The sequence below is a fragment of the Piliocolobus tephrosceles genome, chromosome 4, assembly GCF_002776525.5.
Source record: "Piliocolobus tephrosceles isolate RC106 chromosome 4, ASM277652v3, whole genome shotgun sequence".
Classification (NCBI taxonomy): Eukaryota; Metazoa; Chordata; class Mammalia; order Primates; family Cercopithecidae; genus Piliocolobus; species Piliocolobus tephrosceles.
The window spans coordinates 157,260,757-157,280,396 of NC_045437.1; the positions used below are offsets into that span (position 1 = coordinate 157,260,757).

The window sequence follows — 19,640 nt, forward strand, 5'->3', positions numbered from 1 at the left end:
CTCTTAGTCCTCACAGGAGACTATGAAGATATTAAATTCTTACTTTATGAATGAAGAAAGTGAGACTTAGTTTAAGTAACTTGTCTAAGTACTATAACTACTAAGTGGTAGAGTGTGTGATCACACCTAAGCCATAGCCACACACAGTGGCTCATGCCTGTGATTCCAGCAACTTGGGAGGCTGAACTGGGAGGATCATTTGAGGTCAGGGGTTTGAGACCAGCCTGGGCAATAGGGAGCCTCTGTCCTAAAGAAACCTACCTGGAAGAAACCCAAAAAACCTAGGCCAGTAGTCTGCATTAAGTAGGCACTATAATGCTTCCTTTTTGTTGACAAGCAAAACAAAATTTAAATTAAAATATTACGTTCTTTTTAGTAATTGTGTCAAGTTTTTAGTCTAAAGAGTAAGAAGCAGGCCGGGCGCGGTGGCTCAAGCCTGTAATCCCAGCACTTTGGGAGGCCGAGACGGGCGGATCACGAGGTCAGGAGATTGAGACTATCCTGGCTAAGATGGTGAAACCCTGTCTCTACTAAAAAATACAAAAAACTAGCCGGGCGAGGTGGCAGGCGCCTGTAGTCCCAGCTACACGGGAGGCTGAGGCAGGAGAATGGCGTGAACCCGGGAGGCAGAGCTTGCAGTGAGCTGAGATCCGGCCACTGCACTCCAGCCCGGGGGCCAAACCGGACTCCCTCCCGAAAAAAAAAAAAAAAAAAAGAAGAGTAAGAAGCTTCAGCAATGTTATACAGATGCCTCAAATCTAGTACTGGTGATGCAGCTAATAGCAATTAGAAATTAGAGGTGAAAAGGCCGGGCACGGTGGCTTACGCCTGTAATCCCAGCACTTTGGGAGGCTGACGTGGGTGGATCACTTGTTTAAGACCAGCCTGGCCAACATGGTGAAACGTTTCTACTAAAAATACAAAAATTAGCTGGGAGTGGTGTTGGGTGCCTGTAATCCCAGTTACTTGGGAGGCTGTGGCAGGAGAATCGTTTTAACCAGGGAGGCAGAAGTTGCAGTGAGCTGAGATCGCGCCACTGCACTCCAACTTGGGCAACACAGCAACCAAAAAAAAAAAAAAAAAAAAGATTAGAGGTAAAAGATGAGAAATAGGAAATGAAAAATTTTTATAAGTTTCTATGACTTGACCATAGATCTGTCAAACCCAAGGAAATCAAACAAAAAAACTTCAAAAATCAATTACATTCTTATGAACCAATTAATAGAAAAAGACCAAATCTTAATAGAAAAATTAGCGAAAAATATGTATTTTATTTGTAGAAGAACTAAACACAGCAATAAGTATGTGAAAGGCTGTTTAACTTCACAAGTAATCAGGAAAATGCTAAAATGAGAGAGAGAGATGTTTCACCCATCAGATTGGATGAAGGATATGTAGGTTGGTGAAACTTTGAAGAAATGGGCACTGAGGATGGAATATAAATTGGTGCAGCCTGTTTGAAGGGCAATGTTAACAGTATCTGTTGACATTTTAAAATACATTCCTTTTGACTCTGTGTTTCTAATTTTAGACATATTCTGGAAGATATTTTCAGATGTAACAATCTAAATAACCGTCAACAAAACACTGATTATGTAAATGATGGCACAAAAATACCATAGACTGTAATAAAACTGTTAAAAACGATGAGTTAGGCTAGGTGAGGTGGCTCATGCCTGTAATCCCAGCACTCTGGGAGGCCAAGGTGGGCAGATTTCCTGAGCTCAGGAGTTTGAGACCAGCCTGGGCAATATACAGAAACCCCGTCTCTACTAAAAATACAAAAAAATCAGCCAGACATGGTGGCTTATGCCTATAATCCAAGCTACTTGGGATGCTGAGGCAGGAGAATCACTTGAACCTGGGAGGCAGAGGTTGCAGTGAGCCAAGGTAGCACCACTGAACTCCAGCCTGGGCAACAGAGGAAGACTCTGTCTCAAAAAAAACAAGAAAAAAAACAGGCTGGGCGTGGTGGCTCATGCCTATAATCCTAGCACTGTGCGTGGCCGAGGTGGGTGGATCACTTGAGGCCAGGAGTTTGAGACCAGCCTGGCCAACCTGGTGAAACCCTGTCTCTACTAAAAATACAAAAATTAACTGGGCGTGGTGGTGCGCGCCTATAATCTCAGCTACTCAGGAGGTTGAGGCTGGATGATCACTTGAACCTGAGAGGTGGAGGTTGCAGTGAGCTGAGATCGTGCCACTACACTCCAACCTGGGTGACAGAATGAGACCCTGTCTCAAACAAAACAACAAAAAAAACCCCAATCAGTTAAATGTGCCTGTACATACCTGGAAGAATTTCAAAGTACGTTTGTCAGTGGGGGAAAAAAGCAAATTGTAGAACAGTGTGTATGTACTGCCTTACCCCATTTATTTATATGTGAAAAATTGTTAAACCATATGTTTATTTGGGCACTGTGTGTGTGTTTGTGTCTACATGTGTGTATATAAAATACAAAATGAAAGGACAGATAGTAGTGGTTACCTTTAGGGAAGGAGAAATAAAATTGGGGAAAAGGAATGTCAGGAGTTCTCACTTTATGCTTTCTGTATGCTTTTATTAAAAAAATTTAAATACCAGAAATATGTTAATCATTTGTTATTTAATTAAAAATTGTTAACACAAGATTTCATTCATAGAATGAAATTAATTTAATTCTCAGGTAGTTATTGGGAGCTTTTGGTCTCTTCATTAAAGAGTACCCCTTTAATGTTTAAATTCTAAAATCAAAGCTTGCATAGAAAAGTTCTGCATGAATGTATAGTAGGAAGATAATTTTGGCACTGAGTAACATTAACAATGCTTTTAAAATACTTTGGAATTTAAGAAAAAAACTAATACAGGTCTATTGTAAAAAAACATGTTTTTTGTTTACACAATATGTTCATATATTTACACATGCAAACACTTTGCATATTTTGAATGGATTTTTTTTTGTTTGTTTTTTTACAGAAGTAGGATTATGTATTCCTTTCTAACTTGCTTTTTTTTAAATTTATATGTTATGGACATTTTCCCATGTCTTTAGATCTACCTTTTTTTAATGCTGCACTGAATATTGTTGTATTATTTAACATACACATGCAAGTGTTCCTGTGGTTTATATGCCCAGAACATAATTCTTTTTTTTTTTTTTTTGAGACAAAGTCTTACTCTGTCACCCAAGCTGGAGTGCAGTGGTGCAATCTCAGCTTACTGCAACCTCCACCTCTCGGATTCAAGTGATTCTTGTGCCTCAGCCTCCCAAGTAGCTAAAATTCTCGCACAGCTAAAATTCCCTTTATTATTATTTTTTACTTCCTACAGTACACCAACATGCATAATTCTCTTTAGACAGCTAAATCAGCAATACTTTTTCCAATTACTTAATGTGGTTTTTTTGGGTGTAAATTAGTTATTTTTTAGGCAGTGTTACTTGGGACTGAAATTATTTTTTGCTAAAGTTACATCTTTAATATGAGAAACCTTACAAATTTGTTTGTTATCAACAAAGTATAAGATAAATTTCATGTAATGGCTAAGTACACACTCATGCCTTTATGATTTAGCCATGCTCTCTGGCTTTTGATTGTGATAAAATTAAGTATTTTAAACTGTTCGGGATGTTTAATTTATTTTAAAGGTACTCTCTGTCACACTTTTTAAGGATTTCCTTTATTTATTAAAGGTTCTGTTGGTGCAACTAATATGAATGAACATAGTTCCCGTTCCCATGCCATCTTTACAATTACTATAGAATGCAGTGAAAAAGGCGTTGATGGTAACATGCATGTCAGGATGGGGAAGCTCCATCTTGTAGATCTTGCTGTAAGTAACAAGACGCTGCTTAAGGAATAATTCTTTCTTGTGATCCATTTATTTTATAAATGAATTAAAATTGAAGTGAAAAGGTATAATTTACATATGATTTTTAAGTTGTTACTTGTGTATGTTTATTATTTACTATGGAACATTTTAAATGTAAATGAAAGTAGATAGAATAGTATAGTGATCCCCCATACACTGATCACCCAGCTCCAACAATTAGTTCATGGCTAATCTTGTTTCATGTACTCTCACCCACTTCTTCCCTTCCTATATTATTTTGAAGTGAATTCAGGCATCGTATCAGGGTTTTTACTGTTACATTACTTTTTAATAAAACCTTGGGAAGAATATTCTATTTTTTCAAACATTTTAGCTTTACTTTCATCTCTGTTTTTGCTAGGGTTCAGAAAGGCAGGCAAAAACTGGAGCTACTGGACAGCGCCTAAAGGAAGCTACGAAAATCAATCTTTCACTTTCCACCCTTGGTAATGTAATTTCTGCCTTGGTTGATGGAAAAAGCACTCATGTACCTTATCGTAACTCTAAATTGACTCGTCTTCTTCAGGATTCCTTAGGAGGAAATTCAAAAACCATGATGGTAAGACTCAATTGGTGATACAGTTAACATCAGGCAAATTTAAGATTCTAATTTATGCCAATAATTGATATGTATCACATTTTTTTAACTTGATTATTTTCCTTTTTTTGACTGTGGTTGTCCTTTCTGTGGTACACGCATGTGTATTAGCCCATAATAGTGTCGTTTGGAAACCCATGTGGTTGACACTCTTATCTTCAAGAAGGCCAAGGATGCATATGTGCTTTAAACAGCTTTTGACGTATTTGTAATGGTAGTGTTAATTTTAACTGTGTCAAGTGTAAAATGATTTGTTTGATATTTCTAATTCAATAGTGTGCAAATATTGGGCCAGCAGATTACAATTATGATGAAACGATCAGTACATTACGGTATGCCAATCGTGCTAAGAATATTAAAAATAAAGCTAGAATTAATGAAGATCCAAAGGATGCTTTGCTGCGTCAGTTCCAGAAAGAAATAGAAGAACTGAAAAAGAAACTTGAAGAAGGTAACTTTTTCTCAAAATATTAATCTTTATGTTGGCTAAAAATATGTTGTTGAACCACTAAGTGTTGTAACAAAAGCCCTCTATTAAACCTTTTTTGAGCCTCTAACATTGGTAGTTAAATGAATATTTCTGGAAAGTGACTTGGTACTTACATACTTTTGCATTTTCATATTAAGCTTAAGTAAAATTACATAATATTTGTATATATGGTTTTTAAACATTCCCATGATGTTTTATAGATTTCATATGACCACTTGTTAAAGAATGAGTGTTTATTTGTCTCTGTATAAGAGCAAATTCTGCCATGTATGTATTTAGGTGAAAATGACCAGAATTCTGGCATTGCAGTCAATATGAGCTCACTATTGTTTGAGGTAAAGAAAGATGTTAGACAGTCGTGAGTAAACCAAGTTTGCTATAAGGAAAAATGCATTGCATGAGGTCACCTTTACAATATCCTTTCATACCTAAATTTGAACATGAGATTCTATTTTGGAAATTTTTTTCTAACATCATGATGCTAGAAAGTTGGAAAATTTGAAGATCTTATTTATGAGAGTGAGATGCTTCCCAGGCATTAAGTGCTCAGTGATTCCTTGCACCTTAATGCAAGAAACAGATCCTTTCTGATAGGTACAGAGCTCCTTCGTGAACCAGGTAAACAGAGGGCTTTGGTTTCAAAGCACCTTTGTAGTCTGTGAGGAGACTGACTAGATCAGAGGTAAAATTCAGAGATGCCAGCATCACAAATGTTTAGAGAAGGTACTTATTTAGTAAACAAGTAAAGTTATTGAGGAAAAGCAGTAAGAGAACTGTTAGATAATGAAATTTGGTATTTTAAATGTGACCACTAGGTGGTATTTATAGCCAGTATGTTTTAAAGATTTTTAATTTCTTAGCGATGTTAATGGTGAGTGCATACTTTTATTTTGCTGAATTTATGTTTTACATTTTTTTGTTGTGGTAAAATATACATGACATAAAATTTATCATTTTAATCATTGTTAGTTAAGTGTACAGTTAATGGCATCAAGTATATTCACATTGTTGTGCAACTGTCACCACTCTTCATTTCTAGAACTTTTTCATCATCCCAAACAGAAACGCTGTGCCCATTAAGTAGTAACTTCCTATTCTCTTCTCCCCCTAGTCTCTGGTAACCACTGTTCTACTTTCTCTCTCTATAAATTTGACTATTCTAGGTACCTCATATAAGTAAAATCATAGAGTGTCTTCTTGTGACTGGCTTATTTCACTTAACAGAACGTTGAAGGTTCATCCATATTATAGCAAGTGCCTGAATTTTTTCCTTTTGAAAAAATTGTGGCAAAACTTGCACAACATAAAGTTTACCATTTTAATCACATTTAAGTCTGCGTTTCTGTGGTGTTATGTTCACATCGTTCTGCAGTTATCCATCTCCAGTTTTCTTCTTGCAAAATTGAAACTTTGTACTCATTAAACAGTATCTATCCATTCCTCCCTTCCCCTAGATCCTGGCCAACAGCCATTCTGCTTTGTCTGTGAATTTGACTGCTCTGGGTGTCTTATGAAAGTGGAATCGGCAGGGTGCAGTGGCTCACGCCTGTAATCCCAGCACTTTGGGAGGCCGAGGGGGGTGGATCACTTGAGGTCAGGAGTTTGAGACCAGCCTGGCCAACATAGTGAAACCCCATCTCTACTGAAAATACAAAAATTGGCTGGGCATGGTAGCTCTCGCCTGTAATCTCAGCTACTTGGGAGGCTGAAGCAGGAGGATCATTTGAACCTGGAAGGTGGAGGTGGCAGTGAACCGAGATCATGCCACTGCATTCCAGCCTGAGTGGCAGAGTGAGACTCCCATCTCAAAAAAAAAAAAAAAAAAAAGAAAGTGGAATCACAGAGCATTTGTCTTTTTGTGACTGGCTTATTTCATTTAGTATAATGCCTTCAAGGGTCATCTGTGTTGTAGCATGTGTTAGGACTTCCTTTTAATTCTGAATAATATTCCATTGTGTATATACTACATTTTGTTATCCATTCACCCACCAATGGACAGTTGGTTCCTTCCACCTTTTGGCTATTGTGAATAATGCTGCTATGAACGTGGGTATACAAATACCTGTTCAGATTCTTGTTTTACCATTTTTTGGGTATGTACCCAGCAATGGAATTGCTGGATTCTATGATAATACTGTTTTTAGTACATTTCACTTTATATTTGCTCTTATGACATTTCTTTTTATAATCCGGTTAATGGAGTTGATAATATCAACAATAAAAAAGCATAGCATTAAAAGAATAATTTTTAAACTTAAAAATTATTTTAGGCTTAAATACAACTTGCAAACGTGATATGGAGAATTCCTATCTACCCTTTACCCAGCTTCACCTCATGTTAACATCTTATATAAGCATACAACAGTTATTGAAACCAGGAAATTTACATCGATACAGTCTTATTAACTAATCTGTGGACTTTATTCAAATTTGGCCAGTTTTCCTTCCAGTGCCTTTTTTTTCCTGGTCCAGGATACAATCCACAATCACACATTGCATTTATTTGACATGCTTTCTTCCTTTCTTTTTTTTTTTTTTTTTTGAGACAGAGTCTTGTCTGTCGCCAGGCTGGAATGCAGTGGCGCAATCTCAGCTCACCGCAACCTCTGCCTCCCTGTTCAAGTGATTCTCCTGCCTCAGCCTCCCGAGTAGCTGGGAGTACAGGCATGTGCCACCATGCCCAGCTAATTTTTGTATTTTTAGTACAGACAGGGTTTCACCATGTTTGCCAGGGTGTTCTTTATCCTCTGACCTCATGATCTGCCCGCCTCGGCCTCTGAAAGTGCTGGGACTACAGGCATGAGCCACCACGCCCGGCCCTGTCATGACTTCTTAATGACGATGTCTAGCGCACTTGTTCTTCAGTCTCTTATAATTCCCTGGTCTTTCTTGATCTTGACATTTTTGAAGAGTACTGGTCATATATTTGTTGAATGTTCATTAATTTGGGCTTGTCTACTTTTCTTTTATAATGACCCTGCAAAGTTTCTCCACTGCAAATCTATTGGTTTTTTTTTCCATTTGTAATTAATAATATCTCATTGGGGATACTTTGAGACTGCCAAGGTCCTGTTTCTCGTCATACTTTCTCCTACTATTTTTAGTATTCATCAATAGTTCTTGCCTGCAACAATAATCCTGTGGCATTTGCTCGATGTTATTTTCTATTCTCATCATTTCTTCTTGGTTAGTGTTTAGGATTCTATTGTGAGGAAGAACAGCCCCTTCATTCCCATTTATTTATTTATTCAAGTATTTATCTTATTTAGATCATGGATTATAATCCAGTATTATCATTATTTTGTTTCTTGAATTGTCCCAGCTTTGGCTATTAGGAAATCCTTCAGAGTAGTTCCTGTATTCTTTCAGCATGTGCTCTTCAGTTGTTTTGAGCATTTGGTTACTTTTTGGCACTACAAAAGGCTTATCTTGTGTCTTCCTTGCCCAACCTTAAAATCATTAACTTCTCTTGGTCCCTTTAGTAGGAGAGTGGTATTTAGAAACCCAGTTTTGGGCACTAGCTATGCTCATTACTATCAAGATGTCATTGTTTCTAAGCCCAAAGAACAAAATATTTTTCAGCGATTCCTTCTCCCAGTACTCTGTGTTCCTTTCCATCTTGTACTTACAGGTACAATTATTACTTGGTTGTGATTAGAGTATATTTTACTTTTTTCTCCTCTTTTATTTTGTTAGACATTTCATATGTTAACAGTGGCATTTAAAAATAGCTAATGTGAGGATGATACAGTGCTGATCTGTTTTCTTGGCTTAATCATTCCTTTTTTATTGTTTTTTATCTTTAAGTTAATGTGTAGTTAGCACTATCTTTGTGCAAATAAGCATTTCTTTTTTTGAAAATATCTTGTGATACAGTCCTAATAGTGGGATCACTGTTACATGACAGTTCTGTGTCTCTTAAAAATACAGATTGAGTGACTTTCTTGAAATCTTAAACAGGAAGCTGTTTTAGAAGAAATTGCTCCTCAAAAGTGGTCACATTTTTAAAGACTGAATTAGTAACTCTATCACATAATTTATGTATATATTTAAAATTATACATAACTAAATGATTTGAATATTTTTATTTAGTTTTTTGAGGCAGAGTCTCACTCTATTGTCGAGGCTGGAGTGCAGTGGCGCCATCTTGGCTCACTGAAACCTCTGCCTCCCAGGTTCAAGTGATTCTCCTGCCTCAGCCTCCCAAGTAGCTGGGATTACAGGTGCGCCCACCACGGCCAGCTGATTTTTGTATTTTTAGTAGAGATGGGGTTTTGCCATGTTGACCAGGCTGGTCTCAAACTCTTGGCCTCAAGTGATCTGCCTGCCTCAGCTTCCTAAAGTGCTGGGATTACAGGCGTGCGCCACCTTGCCTATCCAGAATGATTTGAAATTTTAATTGGGTCAGAATTTAATTTCTCTTTAGAGACTTGAAAAATAAAGTCTTTTTATACATCTTATCTATGTCTGAGATTGGCATATCTGTTATACTCTCTAGGAGCATTTAAATAGTATTTAAATTTGTTTGCAGCAACAAAAACCTAAGGAAGAAAGTTGATATAGGTATATCCTAAATAGCTAATGACTTGGTACAGGATAAAAAACATCCTATTAAATTTCTGTCCAAGGAGAAGAAATATCAGGCTCTGATATCAGTGGGTCAGAGGAAGATGATGATGAAGAGGGTGAGATTGGAGAAGATGGAGAGAAAAGGAAAAAAAGAAGGGGTAAGTTCTGATTAGTATTCTGATTTGTAGAAATTAGGTGGTTTCACAAGGTGGTAGAGTGCATGACTTTTATTTTGCCGTTATCTGTTTAATATATTAGATAACAATTATCTAGTTGTTATTATAACAGTTAGAAGGTGTATGCCATTTACCTAGTTAACTTTGCATTTATTCTCCTGTATTGATCTGTTTATAGCTGACTTTGAAAATATGTTCTGTTTTTTACATTTAGAATTGTAAGACTCTATAATAGTGGGTATGCCATTTTAAAATTTCCTGTGGGTTTTAGTTTTATGTAGGGACTTATATCTGTGTTAGGAACCTAAGTTTTTTTGTTTGTTTGTTTGTTTTGAGACAAGAGTCTCATTCTGTCGCCCAGGCTGGAGTGCAGTGGCGTGATCTCAGCTCACTGCAACCTCCACCTCGTGGGTTCAAGCGATTCTCCTGCCTCAGCCTCCCGAGTAGCTGGGACTACAGGCGCGTGCCACCATGCCCGGCTAATTTTTTGTATTTTTAGTAAAGACAGGGTTTCACCGTGTTAGCCAGGCTAGTCTTGATCTCCTGACCTCGTGATCTGTCTGCCTCGTTCTCCCAAAGTGCTAGGATTACAGGCATGAGCCACCATGCCTGGCTGAAACCTAAGTGTTTTAAGGAAATTAGGATAATGTGGAGTTTTTCCGCAAACAAGATTAGTCTTTAAAAGTCATTGAATTTTTAAATAGTAAATTTGTATGAGGAATTCCATTTTTAAATTTAGTTCTTTTTCTTTATAAAATGTATTCTCATTCTCACCTTGTTGGAGGATTTGTTGCCAAGTGTGAATTAAGACTGTTTATTATGATAAGAATATAGATAATATGCAAATGAAATAGACATATTATAATGGCCTACATTTCAAACCTTTTTACCATAAATATTTATTTCAGAACTCTCTTCCATTAATGTGGTCATTGTTTTCAAGCTGGTGCATATTTTGTTTGTCTTATTAAAATGATCGTGCTGAAAATAAATCCATCACTGCTTGATTAGAAGTCCCAAATTTAAAAACTATGTAAAGATTTTGTAACTTTAAAAGACAGAAAAATAATGATTTATAGCAAAAGTTGGCAAAATATCTGCTGGCTAAATCCAGCTGACCACCTGTTTTTGTAAATAAAATTTTATTGAAACAGCCATGCTCATTTATTTACCTATGCTCTATGGCTGCTTTCGCACGAAGCTGTATGGCCTGTAAAGTCTCAAACACTTATCTTGTCCTTTTGCAGAAAATGTTTGTCTGACTTAGAGAAATTTTTTTTTGTTCACACCTAGTTTTTCACAGAGTAGATTATTTTCAAAGCAGAAGCTGATAACAGATTTGTTAAAAATAAAATTAAAAAGAAAAATGCCACTGTTTAATATGTTAAAACATTTAACAGTAATATATCTTCCTTCCAGGCTTAGAAATTTAAAAATTTTCAATGAGCCTTTTGAAAGTTTTGCTATCCAACCTTAAACATATTTGATAGTTTGATATTTTGGTGGGGAGAGACTGAAAGTGGAGACAGACTAACCTATTATGAAGGCTAATATATCACTCCTATAATATTTCGTATGACTTTAAGTTTTAAAACTCCATTCCTTTAGATTATCAACCTAAATAGTTTCAATAGACTAAAATCTCACCAAATGACTTATTTATTTTTTACTCTTCTCATTTCAACCCTTTGAATGATTAGGCTTTAGGTGACCAGTAGAATTTGCCCACAGTAGTTGCTTAAAGCAGTACACTTTCTAATTCCCCTGTATGGCTTTGTAAAGTAGAGAATATTGGATAAACTACCAAGACTGGTTTTTTAGGAAAGTAAATTTTGGTTCTTTAATACAGAGCTTGGTTGTCCTTTAAAATTTTTTTCTCAAAACTGAATTTTTCTCTGTGTATGTGTTCGTTTTCTTGTTTCCTCTTTCTTTGGTTCCCGTTGGGCTCATTTCTTTGTTTTCCAGGCAGTAGCAGCAGCAGTAGTTCAGACTCCACATGTTCTGTCATAGAGAAACCTCTGGATAAGTTCTTGCCTAGTGAGTGGTAGCTCTTACATTCTCTAACAGAGCTTTGGCTTTTCCATAACCCATGGGCTTCATTTGAGCAATGCTGCTGCACCACTCCCTGTCATTACCTGAAGAATACATGTTGGATTCCTCAGTAGAACAAAGCATGTGATGATTCCTCCTCCCCCTTTCATTGCTTCCAGTTAATCATAATTGTTAAAACATATGCTTTAGCTTATGTTTGAGACAATGGAAGAGAGATTCATGCTTTTGCAATTGAGATAATGTAAAGAGAGCTAGTAAGCTGTATAAAAGAATAATTCTTATGGTTCTTTTTTAGGCTTCATGACACATTTCTAATCCTGCTCAGAATAATGGACACGTAACATCAAATCTTACATATCTAAAAGTACAAATCATATTTGAAGTACACCAATGCCCATTATAACATGTCGTAATGTTGCAAGTTTTTACACTTTGGTGTCCTATTCTTATTGGTAGCTTAAGATTAAAGGCTCCCAAATAAAGAAAAATGTAAAGCTTGAAGCAAGTAAAAATGAATTGAATAGCATTTTGTTTCAAATGGACATTTATCCATATTTCTAAATTACCTGATAGATTTTAAGAATTTTTTTTTTTTTTTTTTGAGACGGAGTCTCCCTCTGTTGCCCAGGCTGGAGTACAGTGGTGCAGTCTTGGCTCACTGCAAGCTCTGCCCCCCGGGTTCACACCATTCTCCTGCCTCAGCCTCCTGAGTAGCTAGGACCACAGGCACCTGCCACCACACCTGGCTCCTTTTTGTATTTTTAGTAGAGACGGGGTTTCACCGTGTTAGCCAGGATGGTCTTGACCTCCTGACCTCGTGATTTGCCCGCCTCGGCCTCCCAAAGTACTGGGATTACAGGCCTGAGCCACCGCGCCCAGCTGATTTTAATAAATTTTCTAAGGTATGATTAGCGAATGCAGAATCACGAGTTTATGCAGGATCCATCTAGACTTATTTCAAACTTAAAGGCTTTTGTTAAAATCTAGTTTAATTAAGTTGAAAAGTATTACTTAATGTATTTATATTTTATTTTCAGAAGGGGAGTAGTGTTGCTTTCTTGTACCAGCCTGCAGCTTACTGTCTTTTAAAGCATTATCTGTATACTTACCCTTTCAAAACGAATGACAAAAATAATTGCTTGTTGTTCTTATGCTTTTAGCTTTCTAGAAGAAGAATTCCAAAAATATTAGAAATTTCTTTCTCTATTGACAATTCATAGGCAAGTTACCAAAACAATTCATTTCAAAGGATAATTTGTAAAATACTTGGAATTGCATTAGAAACCACATAGAGGTATTACTTTGTATAATAAACTGTGAAATATGAGAAAATATTTGAGTGGGAGGCATTGCAATTTAGTTTTCTGTTTTAAAACTTAATTATTAAAGAGTAGTTATGTGAAAGTATGTTATGAAATGAGTTGTACTTTGTTTAAGAAGTTTTAATTCCTATTTGCATATCTAGCACATAATTTTTTTGTTGTAATGTGGGCGTGTTGGTAGAGTGGAGAGGTGGTTGTCCTAGCATGTGGTTGCTGTGTAAATGGTGTGTACCCTCCCTTTTAAATATCTGAATGGCCTTTTTAAAAGGTGTTTCTTGCTTGAATCATTGACACTGACTCCTATAGAATCATTGTTTGTAATTACCCTTAGCAGTCTACTAATAGAAGGAATGTAAGTTTGTCACTGTACAGGTATACTTCATTTTACGTAATAATTTTATTTTCTGGAAAAAAAAAAAAAAAAAGCCCTTAATCCGGTTGGGAAATCGGATGTATTGGGAGAACTTGCTGTCTTTAAAAATTCTTCATTGGACCTTTCTGTTAATCAAATAATCGGGAAATTACTGTAATCTAATTTATCTGTTTGGTTCAGGTTTTTGTGTTAGATTTTCTTAAAGTGAAGCATGCCTGTAATAGATCCATATACAAAAAGAAATATTGAATTGGGACATTTTTGATATGGACAGTGTGAATTTTGTCACTTTAAACATACTAGTTGTTAAAATTGGCTTAATTTTCTGTTTTGCTCTTTTAGATTACTTCCCAGATCTTAGCAGGCTCCTAATTTCATGTCTACTGTTAGCATAACCACATGGTGTTGAACTGTGACCTTTGCAGGACTTGGGGAATCAGTGTGAGCTCTTGAGATTGGCTTGAGTTATAATCTAAGACTAAGTTAACTTTAATATTCTTCCTTAAATGACATCTCTCATTGTGTTGAATATGCTTTCTTTTTACATGGGCTCTATTTCAGTTTTGGTAACGATTTGATTTTTACTTCTACACTTGAATGCTATTATGTATTTTTCTTTGTTTTACAAGAGAAATAATGTTTTCCTTTTTTTCCTCCTCATCTCTGTGCATATGCTTCCTGTCTGCGATTTGCTTACTACTTCTTATTGCAAGATCAAGCAGGTTGGTGTGATTGATTTGCACTCCACATGGTACAATTATTTATCCTATAAAGAACTATGTTATTTAAATACATTAAATTTTTAAAATTTAGTAGTTTTTTTTTTTTTGCCAGGTAAGTATCTATCTTTTGTATTTTTAACAATCTTTCAACTTTAGCTTTTAAAAATAACTTTATTTTTTTTCCTAAATTCTTAAACACCTGTTAAGCCAAATTTTGGAAACACAAGTGTAAATTATTTCACATTCAAACATTTTTCTCCTTTTTTAAAAAAGCCAGGAATCAGATGCCTGGTTATGCCGTGGGTGCTTGTGTAATAAAAATGAAATTAATTCAGTTAGGACTGCCCTGAAGTTCTTCCCCTTTAACTTACCCTGGCCAGTTTACCTTCACAATATTAGAGCACATGGCAAAGGGCAATAAAAAAATGTTGCTACTTATGTCTGGTTTAATTAAATGCTGTTTATGGCATTAAGTTTTAAAAATATTTATTTGCCTGAAATTCTGTGCTGAATTTTATCATGCATTGTTAGAAATAGATTTCTTTTTTGTTTGGTTTGTTTAATAAGGTTTTTCTTTTAAAAAAAGTCTTTTAAAAAATACATGTAAAAGTGACTTTTAGTGATGTCACATTTTTAAATACCTGGTTAGGAGAGTTAGTACATATTCACATTTAGCTTAAAATACTATTTGTGAAGAAATATAATGATGTATCAGAGTGATTCTGGCTAAAGTAATATGTTACTTAAATATTAGGCTCTTGAAACTAACCCTGGCTATATCTCTTTGATTGTCTTCATGAAAGTGTTACAAGACCACAATAAGACTTTTACTACTAAAGTATCAGTTTGGAAACATACCTGAAAGGTTTTAAATTACTAATGTAATGTATTAATTCATGAACAGTTATGTGTCTTTGTATTTCTACATATAAAATCTTTTTATTAAAAATATCTTTTTATTTTACTGCTTTTTAATGGGTTTTGAAACTGTTTTTAACTATTAAAACAATTAGAACCCTTGAAGCCTGTACATACTCCTGTTCATAAGTTGATTAGATCATTTCCTCTATACTGTTAGCATCACTGTCTTCATGCATTTATTATTTTTATCTTAATGTATGTCCCATTTTGTCTTTAAGTACTTATAATTCTGAAGTGGAAAGCAAGTTACACTTTTTAAAATGTGTATACTTACTATATACCTGAACTGATACTTCGTAGCTTCAAATTTCTAAGACATAGTATAACTAATGGGAAGTACTATGGGAATAGTAGTTAAATTATTTTAAAGTTATTTTTTAATAGCTAATTCGTAAGATTCAATATGGATGACTGTGCCAAACAAGCCAGTAAATAGAATCAGTCTACATCCTGACTTTTGGAATGCAATTAATCACACCACACCAAAGCATGAATTTGGATCAGTGCTTTTATTTACTCTTTTGTTTCATTTGTCTCGTGCCTTAGGTTTGCTTTGGACTTAGAGTTCTATAGAAGTAATGTATTTTAAACCCTTGAGTTTTTTACATAATTTTGTCCTGAAGAGTTAAAGCCTATTAATGATTCTTCATTTCATAGTTCCTGAAAGAATATACTCAGTTATATATCTCCATCATAATTGTTTTTCAGTTCTTTTACCTTGTTAGGTGGTGGGGGGTTAGCTTTTGGGTGGAGACATTAACAATTTATAAACTCTTATGATTTACCCTCTTCTTCTGTGGTTCTTTGGGAAGGAAGTTAAGAATGACAGAAAGGTTCTAGGAGAGCCTCAGACCAATTCTATGAAAAATTTTATTGGTTTTCTGAAGGAATGTATGTTTCTAAGAAACTGTATGACCAGAAATGAATTGTCTTTGATTCAGTTTCATAACCAGTTTAATAAGCTAGTTTTATTTTCTCTTTTTTTATTTGGATTTTATGATTTTGAAATTCATTAATAAACTTTCTTTGAGCACCTATTACATGGATGTAAAATACTTTATTAGACATTATTAGCAAAAATAATCAATTGGAAGCCGTATTCCAGCTTTATTATTTGGTAGCATTTCTACTTACATTTGACACTTGGCATGGTTACTCTGACTTAGGGAGCCTTCGAGTCTTGAGTTTGACATAATAGCAAGCTATTTTAGTTGTTCCTTTAGTGTATGATGATATATCTTGACAGCTCAGCTGAGGAGTGGAATACTTGGTTAATTACTGTGTATGTAACTGTTACATAATTACATAGCATAGAATTTTTTCCTTTGAAAGTATGCTGTGAAATAAAATACTTTAATGTTATTTAACAAAAGTTTTAGAAAAACTCCGGAAAATATATTAAAACTACTTGATATAAATTCTGCTTGATATTTTTATCTGTGCGTTTTATACCTATATATGACTTTTATTCACTTGTTTTATGTGAAATTGGGAAAGATATTTTAAGGAGTCGCTTGATTTTGTACTTGGTTGTCAAGAAAAAGTAACTGAAGAATCATGTTGCTTTTTTTAAAACCTGTATTTGTTGTCTGGGGACATAAATTTTTTTTTTTAATTTGGCTTTCCTGTTAATCTTTCTTTTCCTATTACTTAGCTCATCTATTTTGCTTCTCTTTCACTTTTGTTCTTAGTTATCATTGTACAATTGGACAACAGTTTGAATTTAGTAATGAGTTATAAAGTTCTTCTAGGAACATAATAAATGGAAATGCATGGTATTATTAGTTTGATTTCCTTAAAATATTGATAATTGGTTTTGTATTATTGAGGAGTGTAGGCATTTCTACATTGAAGGAGGTAATTTATATAAGTCTGAAATATTGACTCATTTTAGTGATTGTTGCAATTAAATGATTCAAATAGGGAAAAAGAAAGTATCCCCAGACAAGATGATTGAAATGCAAGCAAAAATTGATGAGGAGAGAAAAGCACTTGAAACAAAGCTCGACATGGAAGAAGAAGAAAGAAACAAGGCTAGAGCTGAATTAGAGAAACGAGAAAAAGATCTTCTTAAAGCCCAGTGAGTATTATTGGATTGAGATGAATTCATGATTTAAATTTCTGTTTTTTCATAGGATATATAAAATAGGAAAATTGAATAGTAATTAAAACCTTCATTTTTGTCTCCAGTGTAACTATTTTTGGATAGAAGGGTCTATTGTATATAGTGTATGTCTAAAAACTAGATCTGTTTTGATTATTTTATTTCCTCTTGATAGGAGAACATATCAATGAATTAGAATGAATTACACTTTAAATTAGAAATTGATACTACACAGTTGTATAATTTGGTAGAGATGTTACATAATTATATTTGTATTTTGAAATTGTATATCCAAATTTTTGTTAAATTTTGGGAAATGATATTAGTAGACTAATAGATGATCCGTGAATATAGAGTATCCTCATTCTAATCAACAGACAAGAGCATCAATCTTTGCTGGAAAAATTATCTGCCCTGGAAAAGAAGGTAATTGTTGGTGGGGTTGATTTGTTGGCCAAAGCTGAGGAACAAGAGAAACTTCTTGAAGAATCTAACATGGAACTGGAAGAAAGGAGGAAAAGAGCAGAGCAACTTCGCAGAGAACTTGAGGAAAAAGAGGTAATGTGACTTTCTGTTTTTAGTTCTGTATTTTGCCGGAGAGATTTAACTTTTCTAGTGGAAACCTAAATATCTATAATCGTATTGAAATTTTAAAGCATGTTTATGGTTTGCTTTGAAGATCAGAGTTGCTAAGATCATTTATGTCATTTGTTAAAGAATTAGATATTTGATTTTACAAAGAAAATTCTGAAGTTTACTAATTTTTATCATAGCAAGAACGCTTGGATATTGAAGAAAAATATACCAGCTTGCAAGAGGAAGCACAGGGAAAGACCAAGAAGTTAAAGAAAGTTTGGACTATGCTGATGGCTGCAAAATCAGAGGTTGGTTCTCTTAGAAATTACTTACTAATGCAGTTCTGAATTTTTTAAAAAGGAGTTTGATTAAGAATTTATAAGTAATCATAATGTGAGCTTATAATTTAAAAGAAATAAAATATTTATCCTTTATGTGCAATTTTTAATTTTATCTATTAGGCTAAGTTGTTTCTTTTCAACCTTAACAAATAGTGTAGAATAGATGCTGATAGTGTCACGCTGTTTATCACTTTTATAAAAGAACTAGGTAAGCTCTCACAAGGTCTCTTAGACAAGCGTCCTATGCGAGATGGTGCTGTTTTGTAGTGAAAGTCTTGTTTGTTCATAATATTTTTATGGATTTTCTGGTAGATGGCTGATCTTCAACAAGAGCATCAGAGGGAAATTGAAGGCCTACTGGAGAATATTCGGCAACTTAGCCGGGAGCTTCGACTTCAGATGCTTATTATTGATAACTTTATACCTCGGGATTATCAGGTAAAAAGGAAGTTCTCTGCCCCAGATAGTCACTTGACTGGGGTTAAGGAACAAGGATTTCTAATTTAATTGATGGTAAATACTTAATACTTCAGTTATTGAATGTACAATATTTTGAACAAATGCCATCACTTTTCACTTTAGTTGTTAACTTTTCTTAATACATAATCTGTGTTTGAGTATCTAAGGATCTCAATGAGAATTTTTTAGCCTTTTAGATGAACTCAGATTCATGTATATGCAATCAGAATCAAGGTGTAAGTCCCATTCCTACATTCAGCCCCCAGTATCGTACAAGTAAAATAAATGGTACCTTTTTCTCCCTGATGTGGATGCTGATTCTTTTGTGTGTGTGTGTATGTGGTAAAATGTAGATAACATGAAATTTACCATCTTAGCTATTTTAAGTGTGCAGTTCAGTGGCATTTAGGACATTCACATTGTTGTGCAACCTGCACCATCATTCATCTCCAGATGGATGCTAATTCTTAGTAGTAGTATAATTTTAAAATCTCAGCCTCTATTTTTTTTTTAATCCAAAATTTGTCTTTCCAGTACATTTTGGTAAACTTTAACATTATGATTTTTTTTTTTGTCAGGGAGACAGAGTCACCCTGTTGCCTAGGCTGGAGTACAGTGGTGCGATCTTGGCTCACTGCAACCTTCGCCTCCAGGGTTCAAGCGATTCTCATGCCTTAGCCTCCTGAGTAGCTGGGATTACAGGTGTGCACCACCACACCCAGCTAAATTTTGTATATTTAGTAGAGATGGGGTTTAGCCATGTTGGCCAGGCTGGTCTTGAATTCCTGATCTCAGGTGATCTGCTCGTTTTGGCTTCCCAAAGTGCTGGGATTACTAGGTGTGAACCACCATGCCTGGCCAATTTTTTTAAAAATCTGTTTTGAATCTCAATGCAACTTTAAGAAATTTGTCTGAAAATAAGTCTTAGTCTTTTTTTTTTTTGGACCTTAGGTACATGGAATTAATCCTGGATTCATGGTATATTACCCTTATTGGTCCTTGGATGGCCTGCTTTTATTTAGTTATTTTTGTAATGTTGTAATGAACTCATCACCCAAAACAAAAGCTAGGACCCTGGTAATAACCT

At 34.9% G+C, this 19,640-nt stretch overlaps 1 protein-coding gene across 5 annotated transcripts in view; it reads left to right on the top strand.

Moving 5' to 3' along the window:
• The window catches only part of KIF3A (kinesin family member 3A), a 48,040-nt gene that overhangs the window by 16,062 nt on the left and 12,338 nt on the right, over positions 1 to 19,640 (top strand). For 3 of the 5 annotated variants that reach the window (XM_023196390.3, XM_023196365.2, XM_023196374.3), the window contains exons 6-14: positions 3,672 to 3,811; positions 4,212 to 4,409; positions 4,725 to 4,899; positions 9,567 to 9,665; positions 14,144 to 14,152; positions 16,997 to 17,153; positions 17,555 to 17,735; positions 17,951 to 18,061; positions 18,407 to 18,532. In XM_023196390.3, the coding sequence (XP_023052158.1) occupies positions 3,672 to 3,811; positions 4,212 to 4,409; positions 4,725 to 4,899; positions 9,567 to 9,665; positions 14,144 to 14,152; positions 16,997 to 17,153; positions 17,555 to 17,735; positions 17,951 to 18,061; positions 18,407 to 18,532 (1,196 nt within the window). The remainder of the gene's footprint in view (positions 1 to 3,671; positions 3,812 to 4,211; positions 4,410 to 4,724; positions 4,900 to 9,566; positions 9,666 to 14,143; positions 14,153 to 16,996; positions 17,154 to 17,554; positions 17,736 to 17,950; positions 18,062 to 18,406; positions 18,533 to 19,640) is intronic. The other 2 variants (XM_023196399.3, XM_023196384.2) reach the window with 1 other exon arrangement.